The sequence below is a fragment of the Trichosurus vulpecula genome, chromosome 1 (genome assembly GCF_011100635.1).
Source record: "Trichosurus vulpecula isolate mTriVul1 chromosome 1, mTriVul1.pri, whole genome shotgun sequence".
In the NCBI taxonomy this organism is placed as follows: Eukaryota; Metazoa; Chordata; class Mammalia; order Diprotodontia; family Phalangeridae; genus Trichosurus; species Trichosurus vulpecula.
In genome coordinates this window covers 403,546,871-403,563,325 of record NC_050573.1, presented here as the reverse complement: position 1 = coordinate 403,563,325, position 16,455 = coordinate 403,546,871, and the positions used below count along the sequence as shown (strand labels likewise).

Sequence of the window (16,455 nt, the reverse complement as noted above, 5' to 3'; positions counted from 1 at the left end):
CCTGTGGTTTTTGCCATTCTCTTTCTTTCAAACATCTACTTCTCTATGTGCCATTCCATGTATCACTGGATAACAGAATCTATAGACCTACACAGTTTTCTACACGCAGATTCCCATGACTACCCCTTATGATCAAAAAAGGAAAAAGAGAGACAGAGTACATTGCATTTTTTACAAAGTCAGCTGCAAAACTTATTTTCATCCCATATAATTTCTTTTACTTCTTGGGTAAATAGAAACACACAACCGAATGCTTACTTATTTTCAGGGCTGTGTCCTCCGACCCAGAAGTGACAGCAACTGGCCCATTTACACACAAGAGGCCCATAGGCCACGAGATCTATATTTAAAACCATTCCTAGAACTCTGGATGGATAAACAAAGAACTTTGCATAGATAAATAAAGGCAATTGAGAAGGAAATATTTTTGCAGTTTTTTTTTTTTATCAAAACCAAGTTGTCCAAATCTGAATGGCTCAAAAATATCTTCTAGTGAGTGTTTTTTTTTTTCTTTTTGTGTGTTTATTAGTGCAGGTAATTTTACATTTGGATCTTCAACAACTCCTAGTAAAAAGGATGTTGAAATTTTAGTTGTTTTTAAATGCCCCAAAATATTAATATAACATTTAGCTTAATTAATAGTATACATAATATTAAAATATTTCTGAAATTGGACAGGGTTCATTAGTAGATTTTCATGTAATAGCACCTCCACTTACATGTATGGGCTATATCATATGTTATATCTATTACGTATATTGGCTAGTTTCAGTCTATGGACCAGAGGGTCCCCCCCACCACCTGGCAGACACACATGCACCCATACACAATATCTCCTTTTAATAACTCCAAATGTGTGAAAGGTTATAGTCTTATTCTAATAATAGTTCAACATCTTTGTTACACCCGCTATCCTCAAGGCAAGAAACTGAGACTTTAACGCTGTTGGTGTTTACCTTTTTGGCAGTGCTGCCCATCAAAGCCTAAGGGGCAGTCACATTCATACCCATCCTTCTTGGGTCTACAGCTGCCTCCATTGGCACAGGGGGTTCGCACACATGGGTGGGCGGTATTCTCCACGTTCACACCAGAAGTAAAATCGTGCTTCACATGAATGGTTCTGTCATTGAGGACAATCTTGAAACAAGAAAAAGCAATGGAAGAATTCAGAGGCCCTCTATGTGAGCTTCTAAAACATTACTTAGTACAGCTTGGGTCAGGATTTCTGTGACCCTGAATAACTCTAAGCACAGAGATTAAATACTTCTACCATCTGCTTAGATTCTAACCTGATGGAAGTGGGAAAGATAGACTTAAAATCTCACTAATGATAATGTTATGATATATTATAGGATATATTTAATAGTACATAATAGAGCAGTAGAATAAAATGATCCCCTTCCTGATAATAAGCCAAAATTTCCCAATCTACAATTCAGTGCAATCCAACAAATGTTTATTTAAAACTTACCATGTACAATGCACTGAGAAGGGTACCAGGGATCATTGCATGAAGGTGGAATGATACAGACCTGGCACTTAGACAGCTGGTCATATAATGAGACAGAAACATTTTAATAAAAAAATACAATCCAAGCAAAATATAAGCACAATGGAGAGCTGTAGGCAAGGTCCTATGAAAAATTTGAGGCAAAGGAAGAGAACAATTTCAGCAGTGGGAATCAGGTAAGGCTTTAAGGAGGGCCTGGCATCTAAGCTAGGCTTTGAAGGAATGGAGGATTTTAGGTGGGGATGGAGGTGAGGGATATTGGCAGGAATGAAGTCCCTTCAGGGGATGGTGGTGGCCTGAGAAGAGGCAAAGAGACAAGGAAGAGAAGGATAAAAACGGTGCACAGACTAGTCTATATCTCTAGCACATTGAAAAGGGAGTAGTATTAGATAAAGTTGGAAAGATAGGGAGGAGCCAGATCGTAGAGTGGCTTGAAATGTTAAGAGAAAGGGTCCAGGGGCAGCTAGGTGGTGCAGTGAGTAGAGCACCGGCCCTGGAGTCAGCAGGACATGAGTTCAAATCTGCCCTCAGACGCTTGACACACTAGCTGTGTGACCTTGTGCAAGTCACTTAACCCCAAGTGCCCTGCCTTCCCCCCTCAAAAAAAGGGCTCCATATTTTGTTCCGTAGACAACTGAAGGCTTTTGAGTAGAGAGATACTGCAGCTGAAGCTCAAAGACAACAGCTAGGGGAAAAAAGAAGGGGTAAGAGAACTCTCAAGCTGGGAGGAAATTCCAAATGACTTCTTTCTTTTCTTAACTTTCCCTCTTCTCCTATTCCTGTTTCAAAAGGAGAACAGAAATTACTTGGGAATGGACAGAATAGCTCTGAAGTGTACGCCTCATAAGCCACTGGTGAAGGACGTAAATGGTTTACACAGCTTCTGAGGCGAGTCACACTTGGGGATGTCTATGTTTTCCATGTGCAATGGCAGAGGCGGTAAATGAAGCGTAGTGAGCATTAGATGTCAGATTACTTGAATACTGGTATGAAGGATGAATTGGAGAAGGGAGGGATTGGAGGCAAGAAGGCCGATCAGGAGGCTTTGATTTCACATGAAGGGAGGTGAATTCTGAATTGTGACACTCTTCACCTCCTACCCCCAATAAGCGGACACCATTTATGGGGCAGAATGTGTATTTACTTTGAGATAGGAAGGTCATTTCTTAGGGGAACTCAGCAGTATGTGTGAAGGTTACAAGAATGCACCAGTGGTACTTCCCGCCCTGAATACGGACTTTGGAAGACTTGCCAGCTATTAGAAGCAGAAAACTCAAGCTGAAAGAAAACCTGGAGTCTGTCTTACTTTTTCTTTTCTCCTCCTCCTCCCAACTTTCTCCTTCCCCCCAACTTCAACATCAACAGGACAGAACTTTCTAAAATTTCCACTCTACAAGCTGGTGGTAAAGGACTATGAAACTGGGTAGAGATTACGAGTGGCTGTTTAAGCTTCAGGGTAAGAACAGGGTTGGGGCGGGGGGCGGGAGGGCAGATGAGAGCCAATAATAATGGAACCAAAAGAAGCATCTCTAAGGGAGTAATAATTTGGAAAAGAATCAAGTATGTGGAGACCAATGGGAAGAAGGGAAGGAGGAAAGAGGAAGGGGGAAGCTAGGTGAGTGGGGCAAAGGATGAATGTGCCAGGCATCTCTACTGCCTTCAAAAAAGAAAATCACAAAGAAATAATGAGATGGATGGCTAATCAACTCGGCCATATATGGAGTCAGTCAGTCAGTTAATAAGCATTTATTAAGTACTTCTTATGTGCCAGGCACTGTGCTAAGTGCTGGGGTTACAAAATAAAGTGAAAGGCAGTCTCTGTTCTCAAGAGTTCATAGTTGAAAATGGTAAGCAACATGAAAACAACTGTGCACAAACAAGCTATATACAGAACAAATAGGAGATGTTCAATGGATGGAAGGCATGAGCATTAAAGAGCATCAGGAAAGGCTTCCTACAGATGGAGGGATTATACCTGGGACTCGAAGGAAGCAGAAAAGCCAGCAGGAAGAAATGAAGAAGGAGAGAATGCAAACTATGGGAATAGCCAATGAAAATACCCAGAGTCTGGAGATGGAGTGTTGTGTGCAAGAAACAACAAGGAGGCCAATGTGAAAAAACTGGAAAGGTAGAGAAGGGCCAGGTTGTAGAGAGCTTTGAATGTCCAATGGAGGATTTTATATTTGACCCTGGAGGTGGTACAGGAGCCCCTGGAATTTATTGAGTAGGGGGCACGATACTCCAGGGAGATTGGGCTTGTAGTCATCTTAGAACAGCAAACATCTGAGCCAGATGAAAAATGTGAAAGAGAGTTACCTCCCAGAGTTTTTAAAATATAGAAGAGGAAGATACTTGCCAACTTTCTCCTTTCCTCTCTCTCTCTCTCTCTCTCTCTTTCTCTCTCTCTCTCTCTCTCTCTCTCTCCCTCCCTCCCTCCCTCCCTCTCCCTCTCCCTCCCTCCCTCCCTCTCCCTCTCCCTCTCCCTCCCTCCCTCTCTCCCTCTCTCTCTCTCTCTCTCTCTCTCTCTCTCTCTCTCTCTCTCTCTCTCTCTCTCTCATCTTAGCCACTTCCATTCTTTAACTCAGGGGTGAAGATAAGCCCACAAGCATAAAATACATTTCTAGTTTCCTCACTTGTAAAAATGAGTAGATAGAATCAGATGATCTCCAAGGTCCCTTTCAACTCTAGGAGTCTATTGCTCTTTGAGTCTATGGTTCTAAGGAATCAAGGTGAACTTAGACAATATCACAGGGGCACAGATTTAGAGCAGGAATGGAGTTTAGAAATCTAGTCTAATACTCTCATTTTCCAGATGAGGAAACTCAGGCCCAGTGAGGTAAAGTAGCCTAGCCATGCCTTGCCCCTGCTTCTTATTTATGCTGTTTGGTTTTCCAGTAAATCTGCACCCGTGAATTAACTCAGTTATTGCTGCAGAGAGAGCATTCTTCTAGCTTATTGTAATAGGGAAAGGAAGATATGGAAGTGGAGTGGGACTGGTACATGACCTTTCACGCAGGACCAGATATCTGTGGCTGAATGGCTTTGGAACCCTCTTTGCAAGACTTCTTCAACCCTAATTCTCATAAGCTCAGTTACATGATTGATAGCCTGCAACTGCTGAAGAAGAGGGAAAAAAAACCCCACAGCTCTACAAATTGGCTCATGTCCTGAGCAAACCAAAGAGAAATACCAGAGAGGAGAATAGAGCCAAGAATAGATTTTAGGCTTCCTTCTGCTCCTCCCTCCTCCCCAGTGTAGGATTTTTTGGAGTGAACCATGGTCTGCTATCTTTCTTGAGATATCCCAGGGTCTTTTGGTATATTTGGAGCACATGACACCATCACTGTCCTGCAATAAGTCAGAAGTAGGAGGGGGTGATATGTTGAAAGAATTTTTAAAAGTTATTTTTTAACAGTTGTGCATACTTAGATAGGCAAAGTCTTGGTCCACTTTTAAACTTATTAAACCTTATTAAAGTTTAAAATTGCACTAAGATTTTTGGGATGTTCTGTATATGCTTTTTCTCATACTAAGTGGACAGTGAGTGCCCCTCTTTTTAAAGGTTTTTAGCATAAATAAGTTATTTTGTTAAAGTCTTTTTCTTCATCTTTTGATATAATCTTGTGGTTTGGGGTAGCATGGGTTTTAATATAAGTTATGTAAAAAGTTTATTTTATTTTTTCTAATGAACAAAAACCTATTTTTTTCTCTCACCAATTCAAAAAGAAAAACAAAGCCCTTGTAAGAAATATGCAGTCAGGCAAAAATAAATTCTTCCTTGTCCATATCCAAAAGAAATCTTTCATTCTGTACCTTGAGTTTCTTATACTTCTCTTATCAGTAAGTGGGTAACACGCTTCACTGTGGGTCCTCTGGAATCATGGCTGGTCATTGCATTGCTCAGAATCTTTCAAAAGTATTTTAAAAATATTGTTATATAAATTGTTCTCTTGGTTATACTCACCTTACTCTGCATTAGTTCATATAAGTCTTCCCAGGTTTTATTGGAACCATCCCTTTCATAATTTTTTACAGTACAATAGTTTTGCATTACATTCACATACCATAATTTATTCAGCCATGCCTCAATTGATGGACACACCTCAATTTCTGGTTCTTTGATTCCATCATCCTACAGATTCTACCCCAAAGCTATTCTTGTAGGAAGACCTCAGTCGATGTCCCACAATAATAAAAAGTTAGACTTAGACTTAAACAAAAATAAATAAAAAGTTAGACTTGTACCTTCTGGATGCTCCCACTGAAAGGCTGGAGGATGCCTGAATTCTTCTTTAGGTTGTCATAGTTGGGGACTCCACCAATGAATATATCAGTGTTGCACTTAATTTGAGTGAAGGCTCCCTGACATGAGAGGTAAATAGAAAAAAATCATAATGATAAAAAATAAAAATAATAGTAAACAAAAAAAAAACCAACCCCAGATTTTTAGGCTAACAGAGTTCTTTTGTGCTTGCTGGGGACAAAGGAATAAGGAGGGTACAGAAAAATCTCAAGTCCCATTCATGGTAACTGCAGGTCAACCACAATACTTTTACATCATTCTGTAATGGTCATGGGTTTCTCAAGTTAGGATGGAAGAGGCAGCTAAGACACTTTCATCCACTACTTCTTCAGAGAACACTGGAAAGAACTCTGGCTCTAAAGGATCTGGGTTCAAATCACATTTCCGATGTTTACTACCTGTGTGACTTTGGGCGAATTACCTAATGTATAGCATGAAGGTGCTGAATTAGATGGCCTCTGAGGTCCCTTCCAACTCTAAAACTATGATCCTTTGCTCCTCTGTCATCGAGATAAATTCTTCCAACCCCATATACATTCACAAGCCTGCGGGGCTTTCCCTTATAGGTCTGCAACAACCCAGACTCTAAACTCTAGATAACCGGGTTATGTGTGACTGTCTACAGAGAGACCCTTCAAAGCACGCTGAGAGCTTTGGGAATGAAAGTTCTATGGGTGACGCATAAGCATGTTAATATACTATCAACTATGGAATGCATCACTTCATTATAAGAGGTACCCAAAATAGCAGCAGAAGCACTTTACCAAACACCTTGTCAGCTTGAAGCGTCCATGTTAATTGAGGGTTATTGAAGAGGCAGATGGGCTTTCAGAAATCCCTTTAATTAAGAAGTTCATGTTTGGCCTAAGAAGGAGGCAGTGCCCCAGTTTAATACTGGATCAGAAACTGCCACCGCAGACTCCAAGTGGAACTAAGTCAATGCAGGGAGAAGGATTATAAAGAAGTCAGTTTGGAAAGGGGCTGATGGGAAAGGTACATTGCAACTAAAGTTATAGTATCTCCAGGTAGAAAAGGGGGAAGGGATTTCTTGGGGTGTCCTCTGGCTGCCCATCAAAATCCTCCTCCCTTCTTCTCCCACCCTCCCGTTGACAAGAGGTAAGGCTACAGCTGTTATCAAGCAGGGCAGGATAAAAGAAAGAAGAAACACACAAGGATCAAAGCAAGGCCTGCATGTCTCCAGTCTAGAAAAAGGGCTTCATGTTGGGATCTGCCTCTTGTGCTTAGCTGGAAGGAGCCTCCTCCTCAGATAGCTAAGCAAACAACACCATGCTAAGGCTGTCCAAGGCCCCTGCACACATGGGATTCTTCAGTTACCAAGGACCCAGGGCTCCCTTGTTTCTGAGCTCAGCTCTCTCTTTCTAGGGCTGAGGGGAATTTTTAAGTGCTGCCCACTGAGCACTCTCAGAAGACTCAAGATCTGTTCCTGTTATCAATTCAAAAGCCCCACGCTCTAAGCTGTGTTCCATTCTCCACTTCCTCTCCCTATTCCCCAATATATTTCACCTGGCTGTGCCCCTACCAGACACACCCTCCCAGAAAATCCCCAAGCAAGGGAGCTGGTTACAGCTCAATTTTCAACACCCACTCTCCTCCCACAGAGCAGAATCACCTCTCTCTGGTTCAGACACCAGCTGCAAACAGAAATTCTTCACACACTTAGGAGACACTTACTGAAACAGTTTGCAATTCTGGCTTTCCAGCCACTGAGCCAGGGCTGGCTCAAACAGAGACAAAGGAAGACACTGACCTTCCCCATTTGGGTACAAGTCTCATATCCAGATATGGTGGGTATGGAAACCCTATGGGGTGGGTGTATATATACATATACATACATACGTGTGTGTGTGTGTGTGTGTGTGTGTGTGTGTGTGTGTGTATTTTGCACTAGAGAATTCTGGTTGAGGAAATTCTTCCCACACTGCATATTGGCATCTTTCCTTCAACTTCATGCCTTACAAAGATGCCCAGGTCACTGGGAAAGTAAGTGATTAGTTCAAGGTCACGCAGCCAGTATGTGTCAGAGATGAAACTTGAACCTTTTTGACTCTTAGACTAGCTATTACTTAAGTATTCTTTGTAATGACAGTTCTGTGGTGTGATATACATCCTAAGAGCAAATGTGGTATGCCATAAAATGACAATTCTTAAATTCTTCACAAATAATTCAATTAATGGCCATTTATAACACCCTCACTATATGCTGCCATTCCCATTTTACAGACGGGTAAGGGCACAGAGAACAATGACAGTTTGCTAAACTCAACATTAATTCAAAACAAAGTTGGGTTTAGTGCTCATGAGGTGACTCCTTCCAGTACTATAGAAAATTCTGTTCTATGATCCTGTAACTCGGTGGTGTCAAACTCAAATAGAAATGAGGGTCACTACATGGTACACAGAGCTCCCTGCCAGTGCATATTTGACTTAGAAAACCACCTGTTAACATTATCTATGTTCTATTTTATTTTCATTTATTTTGTTAAACATTTTCCTAATTACATTTTAACATGTTTCTGCCCTAGTGATTGACACCTTTGCTGTAGACTGTATTTATTTATCTACACATGAGCTGGAAAGCTTCTTTGCTTCTTGGGAAAGAAACAAGAATTCAACTTCAAAATCATAAAATTTGCCCATTTTTTTCTTAGAGGACTTTCCTAAGGTAATTTATCTATTCTATGCATTTTACACGTACATATTTACATACATATTGTGTCTCCAATGCCTGTGATGGTGCTTTGTACATGGCAGGCACTCAATAAAATGCTTGCTGATTGGTTAATTGATCAGATCAGGAATAGTGGGAGGAATTGAGGAAGTGAACAATGAGAGGAGGGGGCCCTGGGCCAGAAGTCATGAGACTTGGGAGTTAACTCCTGAGGAGTTATTTCATAGTTCTATTTTTCAATTTTCTCAGTGGTAAAAATAATTATGAGAATATTGATTATTCTTTTTTTAAACTGGAATTTAGGGTTTCATTGGCAGGGCATTTAAGGCAGTCCCTCAATGGGATGAGAGCAAGGCATAAGGATTCAGTTATGTTGCTGAAAGAAATGGGAGAGTCTTTCCCAACTAGGGCATGAAAGGCATTTCAAGTATTAGAAGGAAGCAGAGTAGATGAGCTGTGGGAACTAGAAGGTAACAAATGGGGGCAGCTAGGTGGCTCAGTGAGTAGAGCACCAGCCCTAGAGTCAGGAGGACCTGAGTTCATATCTGGCCTCAGACACTTGACACATGTACTAGCTGTGTGACCTTCGGTGAGTCACTTAACCCCAATTACCCTGCCAAAAAAAACCCCACAAAATAAAATAAAGAAGGTAACAATTGCTGCCAATATCCCCAGTGAGGGCTTATATTTCTCTTATTCTGGGGATGGTGTTCCTAAACTTAGCCTTATAGCATGGCTGCAGAGCCGTACTCAAAGGTGAACCTGGTGGGATTCCTTTGTGATAGAGCCATTACTTTCCTGTGGCTTCCTTGTCGAGCTGTGTTTGTATTCCCTTGTGTTATGTGTGTTTCCAAGACAATATTGTATACCTGTTGTGATAGGAGGTGTCTGAAGTTTTAGACATGGAGGACACCTAAAGGCTGGGTGATGGGGGCTCTGTGTCACAAGGTTGCAACCATTTATTATTTGACAGCACTGAAATGGGATGCAAAAAAGGTCCTTTGAATGGTTCTGTGGCTTGATCATAATAGACAATGACATGCATGCATTTGGGAGGAGGAAGAATCAAGCAGTGAAAAGTGTTCAAATGCCCCTCAGAGGGTTGGTTGGGTCACTGATGTTTGGAGGAACTGACCTCCTTTTAAACCACACTGAGTCCTTTATTCTCTTGCATGGACCTACCTCTTGGGATCCTGGCAGTCAGAGATCATTGGCCCCTGATGACAAAAAGTTTACCTTGCCATAGCCAGCAAATTGAAGGCAGAATAATCACTTTTTAGGGACTTAGAGGAGAAGATTACTGTTCAGGTATGGTTTGAACTAATTGACTTCTGAGATCTCTTCCACCTCTGAGAGTCTATGGCTCCATGTCCTTAAAACCAGATCTGTGATTTCTCTGGTATAGGAGGTGCCTGGTGAGAATCTTTACCAATGCAAATCGATAACAGCTCAGCTACTTAGAGAGTCTTAGAGGGCTGCCTAGAGCACTAGTGGTTTACTGATTCACTTAGTGTCACACAGTCAGTATGTGCCAGAGAGAGAGATATCAACCCGTGACTTCCTGACTCTAGGGCTGGGTCTCCATCCACTAAGCTATGTTGTTTCTCACAATTCTATACTTACCCAGGCTTAAAATGGTTAAGTTCCTTGATGCTAACTGACAGGAAAATAATATGATGGGCTTTGTGTCTTACCTCTGCCATGCCTTCCACTGTCTTCTGCCTATCCACCTGTAAGATCCCATTCTTTGCTGTTCGTGACACATGCAGCTCATGCCAGTGACCCAGAGAAAGAGGATCTTCACTCCTGAAGGGAGAAGGAAACTGATTACGAATGAGTTCCCATTCCTGAGGACTCCTCTTGTATTTGTACAAGATAAATATCATCCAGGCCTGGTGGGAAAAACAAGACAAAACACTAGCCTGCTCTATAGATCTGGGAACTGGTCCTGGTCTGGCCACTGACATGATGTATAACTGGGGCAACATCTCAATCTTCTCAGCCTCAGTAATATGGGAAGAAGAATACTTGCCCCACCAATAACCAAAGTGGGCAGCTAGGTGGCACAGAGGATAGAGCACCAGGCCTGCAGTCAGGAAGACCTGAGTTCCAATCCAGCCACAGACGCCTATGAGCTGTGTGACCCCGGGCGAGTCGCTTAACCCTGTTTGTCTCTGTTCCTCGTCTGTAAAATGAGCTGGAGAAGGAAATGGCAAACTGCTCCAGTATCTTTGCCAAGAAAACCCCAAATGGGGTCACGGATGGTCAGATGTGACTGAAATGACTGAACAAAAGGTAAACAGGAAGTAGGGATGAGACCTGGGCCTGTGACTTCATTGATAAAGGGACTAGGTGAGGAAATTCCCTCTTCCAGTGTAGGTTGGCACCTTTTTTCCAACTTATATCTTAGAAAGTTGCCTAATGGGGCAGCTAAGTGGTGCAGTGGATAGAGCACTGGTCCTGGAGTCAGGAGGACCTGAGTTCCAGTCCAGCCATAGACACTAGCTATATGACCCTGGGTAAGTCACTTAACTCTAATTGCCTCCAAAAAAAGAAAAAAGAAAAGGGAGGAAAAAAAGAAAATTGCTTAGCATACTAAAAGGTTAAATGACTTGCCAAGGGTCCCACAGCCAGGATGTATCAGAGGCAGGACTTGAATCCAGGTCTTACTGACCCTGGGACCAGTTTTCTATTGACTATGCCATGTTCCCATGAAGCTAAATGGATGTAATCAATGCAAACCTGCTTTAAAAAAGCATTCAAAAGTTCTCTACTTGGGGCAGCTTTGCTGTGCAGTGAGTAGAACACCAGCCCTGTAGTCAGGAGGACCTGAGTTCAAATCCATCCTCAGACACTTGACACACTAGAAGCTATGTGACCTTGGGCAAGTCACTTAACCCCAATTGCCCTGCCTTCCCCTCTACCAAAAAAAAAAAAAAGTTCTCTACAAGGGCAAAGCATCGTTAAAGCTAGATGCCGAGACTTCTGTATGACAAGGATGAAGATGGCTTAGGAAGTTCCTATAATTAAGTTATGGCAAAAAGAATTTAAGTCCCGAATGAACCATAGGAGACTTAATAAGATACTCAAGGCCACAGATCCCTGAATGCAGTGGTGGTTTCATTGACATGGATGTTCCTTCTAACAACGCAGATCGTGACCCATCTACACCTTCCCTCCCAATGTAACTTTTGTTCTTCTCTAAGTTTACTCCAGGAAGACCACTCAATGTCCTGTTTTGTCTTGATACCTCAAGAATAACAATGGAGCACTTGGTCAATCTGCTTATTAATTCTCATCCTCCCACATTCCTAGCACATCTTTAATTTTTCTATCATACACTTCCCGGAGGACATCCTTTATTCTAGTTCTTTGGAATTCCTCATTAGTTATATAGTGCAGCCTGCTCATACCCATCATGCACCTCTCCAGAGCTCTCGGAGTGATAGGCATTTTTAGTCTTTTTATTCCTTTCAAGAGTGCTGTGTTCCATCTCTTGTATCCATAGGACAATACCAGTGGAATACAGACATTAAATATTCTAGTCATGTTGTTCTATAGCTTCATGAAACAGAATGTGGCAGTTGTACACTAGACTTTATGATGAAGTATCACAAAGAAGACGAGGCAACTGGGTCATACTCTGGGGACTCTTTCCTTTAACTTTTAGAAGCTCTGCATCTGTATTAAATTGTCCAGTGGTGTGCTGGTAAATGTTTAACAACCGATTCTCCAGAAATGAAAATGTACACAACACACCTTTAAGCTTAATCTATGTTATTAACATTTATCTCCTTTACTTTCTTAAGTCTAGTCAGACAACAAAACCATAAATTAAGCATTTGTGAGTGCTCATGTTGAAAATTAACAATTGCTCTCCAGAACCTGTTGGAGCTGGCTCCAGCACACCCATGAGTATCTCCCACGCTCAAACTAGCTTTAGAAAAACACCAGGAAAAGCAGCAGACACAATATTGACAGGTTTTTTGCTTTAGCAAATACTCTCCTGATTTGTCCTTAGCAATTAGAATTTAATCACCTTGGCTAAATCAATATGCAATAAAAGAAGGAGCACCATGGATTGGGTGGTTTGTTTTCTGAATAAATGTTATCTGAATAGTGTTACATCTGAGCTCTATTCCTTCAAAGGTCATTTGCTTAGTCAACAGTCAGGCTTCCCTTCACTAGATAAAGAAGGTTCATTAAGAGCTCATTTTGGTAACCTTGATTACTAAATTGAGCTTAAGACAAATAGGTCCACTTCATCTGGCCTCTGACACTTCTTACTTGGGTGACCTTGGGCAAGCCATTTAGCCGCATTTGAACTCAGTTTCTTTATCTGTAAAATGAGGGGGTTGTGCTAGATAGTCTTTACTGTCCCTCTCAGCTTCATAGTTTTAGGATCCTATGATTCTATAATCTTTTGAAGTCAAAATGACTTGGCTGATGCGATTTTCTTGATGAAGAGGGAAACGGCAGCAATATTTAATGAAAAGGCGACATGATTTGGAGTTGAACGACCTGGATGGTTTTGGGCAAGAAGGATTTAGTATCTCTGAGACTAAGTTTCTCCATTTGCAAAATGAAAGGATTGGACTACATGATCTCGAAGGTCCTTTCTAGCTCTATTAGTCAATGACCCTAAGTCTCAGCCGTTGGGCAAGATGTGATTTCTCAGATTCTCTCTTTACCACATGAAAAATGAGCAAGGCTGTTCTAGATTATCTGTAATAATCTAGTTCCAGTTTTGATATACTATAATTCTAGGTTTTTGTTTGGATTCTGTTAATCTAATCAGTCAGTGAACAAGAATTTATTAAGTGCTTAGGGTGTGGTAGGCACTATGCTAACATTTGGGTTGCCAAGAAAGGTAACGTCCTGGTGTCAGAGAGCTAACATTCTAACTGGGGAGGTCATGTAAATAACTAGGTACTTGCCAGATATACTGAGTGGATAGGAGGTAATCTCAGCAGGGAAGGTACTAGCAACTGGGGGGAAGAAGAATGACTTCCTGCAGAAAGTGAGAACTGAGCTGAGTCTAAAAGGAAGCCAGGGAAAGAGAGAGGAGGTGGTGAGGGAGCTAAGCATTCTGGGCCTGGGATATAGCCAACACTATTTGTCTCAGTGTCTCAAAGGCACTGAAATGGGAGATGGGGAGTCTAGTGTATGAGAAGCATCAAAAGTGGCTAGATTGTGGAGTACATGGAGAGTGGGAAAGTAAGGAGACTGGAAAGGTAAGAATGGGCCATGTTAAGAAGAGCTTTAAATATCAGAAGGGTTTATGTCTGCTTCTGGATGTAACAGGGAGCCACAGCTCACTGAGTCTGGGAGTGATGCAGTCAGACCTAGGCTTTAGAGATACCACCTTGGCAGCTGAATGGAGGACAGACTACAGTGGGGAGAGACTTGAGACAGAGGAGACCAATTAGAAGGTTATCCCTGTAGTTCAGGCAAGATGCGATGAGACCTAAATTAGGGCAGCAGCTGTGTGAATGGAGAGAAAGGTGCTCATAGAAGAAAATACTGTGATGGTAGAAGCAACAAGATTTGGCAATGGATAGGATCTGAAAGGGCAGAGCATGAGAGATCCGTTAGGAATAACACTGAGTTCTGGGCCTGGATTCAACGAGAAGTATTTGAAATGGGATACAAAAACGGTCCCCTGAATGCCTCTGTGGCTTGATCATAATAGTCAATGACATGCAGGCATTTGGAAAGAGGAAGAAGAATCAAACGATGAGAAAGTGTTCAAATACCCCTCCGAGTGTTGGATACAGCTCTGATGTTTGGAGGAACTGACCTCCTCCTACCACCCCTAAAACTCCAGAATTCTTTCCCCACTTGTGTTTACTGACAGACGAGGGCTACAGCTACTTTGAACAACTGAAAAAAAAAGCTCCTCATGTGAAAAAAGAAATGGGTACCACATTCTGACAGGAGAATTGTACCATCCCCCCCAGCGTCCCCAAATGCTGTTAGACTCCCGTTGTCAGCTGTGGCTGCAAAGGAGGTGGGAAGTGAGGATACAGGTGAGGTATGCCAAGAGGTCCAGACATAATCTCCACTGGTTCTTTCTGGCCATTATCCAGGAGGAAACTAAATTTGAAAGGGGAAGGTGATAATCAAGGTTTCCCCCCTCCCCCACCCTTTTTCCACCTGTCACGTAATCCTTTCAGGTGAATTGCTTTTACTGTTTTGCATAATCTTATGCAAATAGAATCAGCCAAGACAACTCAAAGTTGTCTTGATGTACAGGAGCTGGAGCTAGCAGCTTTAAACAGTCCCTTACACACACACACACACACACACACACACACACACACACACAGAGAAATGACCATCCCTCATAGCAGGCAGTGTCATTGATGGATAAGGGGGAACGGTCACAGAAGAAAAATAACCACTGTTTTTAAGAATCGTTTAAACCAAGCGCAACCAGCATTTCCCATCAGCTATGAGGAATGAGCAGCAGTTACTGCCAATATACAGTTGTCACATGTCACCTGTGCACTCTTTCCAAAATGGCAGACAGAGGTAAAGAATGTCAGCTGAATAGAGCTGACAATTTCCTTAAAGAAAAAGGGGGGAAAAGATCCCTAATTTCTTGCTGCAGGGGCACTATTGAGGAAAAACATGCTGGGGAGCTTCAGGAGAGAAGAAATGAACATACGCAGGAACAAGAAACGTGTTCTCATTACGTGAACGGGTCTTGAGCAGAAACTCGCCAATGGGGTACCAGAGCAAGAGTAGATATGGATGCAAAGATGAGAAATGCTCAGGATCATTTGTTCTTTCCCACATGGGGGAAATTTTGGAAAAGAAAGGTCTTGGGTAGGGCTCCCTTCACCTCGAACAACCCTCTCATTTTACAAGTGAGGAAACTGAGGCTAGTGACCTTAGTAACTTGTCTAAGGTAGTGAGCCTCAGGGATGAGAGAGGAACATGGCTCTTCTGATGTCAGGAACAGTGTCTCAAGTACCATGCTGCTTGTATACAAATTCTATTTTTCTTACCAGATGGAAGGGTCAAAGGATTCAGAAAAGACCTCATTTATCCTACCAGATTGTAGGCTACTTGGGATCAGGGTTTACACTGTTTTCTCTTCTTTGTTTTCCCAGTTCCTTTCCTAGGGCTTTGCACAGACTTCCAGGATCTGGGATCTCTTTAGTGTGGGTAGTCTTTGCTAGTGTTGATCATGGCCCCTCTCCATGACTTTCTAGCTAGATGTTGTTTAAAAGCTAGGGTGGCCAAAAAAAGTCCTCACTCTTTAGCCAGTGTGGTGGTGATGCACCTCTCTGAACTGGGCTAGGCTGGCTCTTAGACACCAGACCCACGGACCATTCATAACCCAAACCTGAGTCTGTCCCAGGTAGGAGCTGCCCTTTGGTGAGATAGTCTCTAAGAACTTAAGGTCTTGCTATGCTGACATGAAGTCTTGGAGGAGGACTGGATGTATTTAAAACAAAATGTAATTTTAAAATAAATTTGTTTTTAAGTAACTTTTGTTCTTTTCCCCATAAGGGAAATGATGGAAAAGAAAGGTCTTGGGTGGGGCTCCCTTCATCTCCAAATCTCTTGAATAAATGGATTAGGAAAGCTTCCCTTCATCCTCAGGGGCTTGTGGGGGGCCATGATGGGTTGTGGTTGTGCAGGGTTCATTGCCATACCAGGGTCAGTCTGGTTCATTTTGAAGACTACTCCATAAAGCTCTTTGGAAGGGAGGGCAAATTCTCTAGTAGGCAAGTCTTGATGGCAAAAAGGGCTCTGCCAAATAACACCTGTAGGAAGGAAAGCTTTCAGCATTTTGCATGGATTCTCTATGGTGGATCTATGGTAGAACATGGACAAGAATCACCCCCAATGAGTTATAGATGGGTTGTCATGGGCATCAATGGAAACCTACTAATGAAATAATAGATCCATTAAAATTGTTAATAATTGTATAAAATTAGG

At 42.1% G+C, this 16,455-nt stretch overlaps 1 protein-coding gene across 1 annotated transcript in view; it reads right to left on the bottom strand.

The window, feature by feature from the left end:
- The window catches only part of EGFLAM (EGF like, fibronectin type III and laminin G domains), a 261,390-nt gene that overhangs the window by 41,720 nt on the left and 203,215 nt on the right, over positions 1-16,455 (bottom strand). Inside the window, exons 16-18 of the mRNA XM_036767943.1 lie at positions 10,197-10,308; positions 5,756-5,872; positions 957-1,137 (exon numbers count right to left, since the gene is read on the bottom strand). Of these exons, the coding sequence (XP_036623838.1) occupies positions 957-1,137; positions 5,756-5,872; positions 10,197-10,308 (410 nt within the window). The remainder of the gene's footprint in view (positions 1-956; positions 1,138-5,755; positions 5,873-10,196; positions 10,309-16,455) is intronic.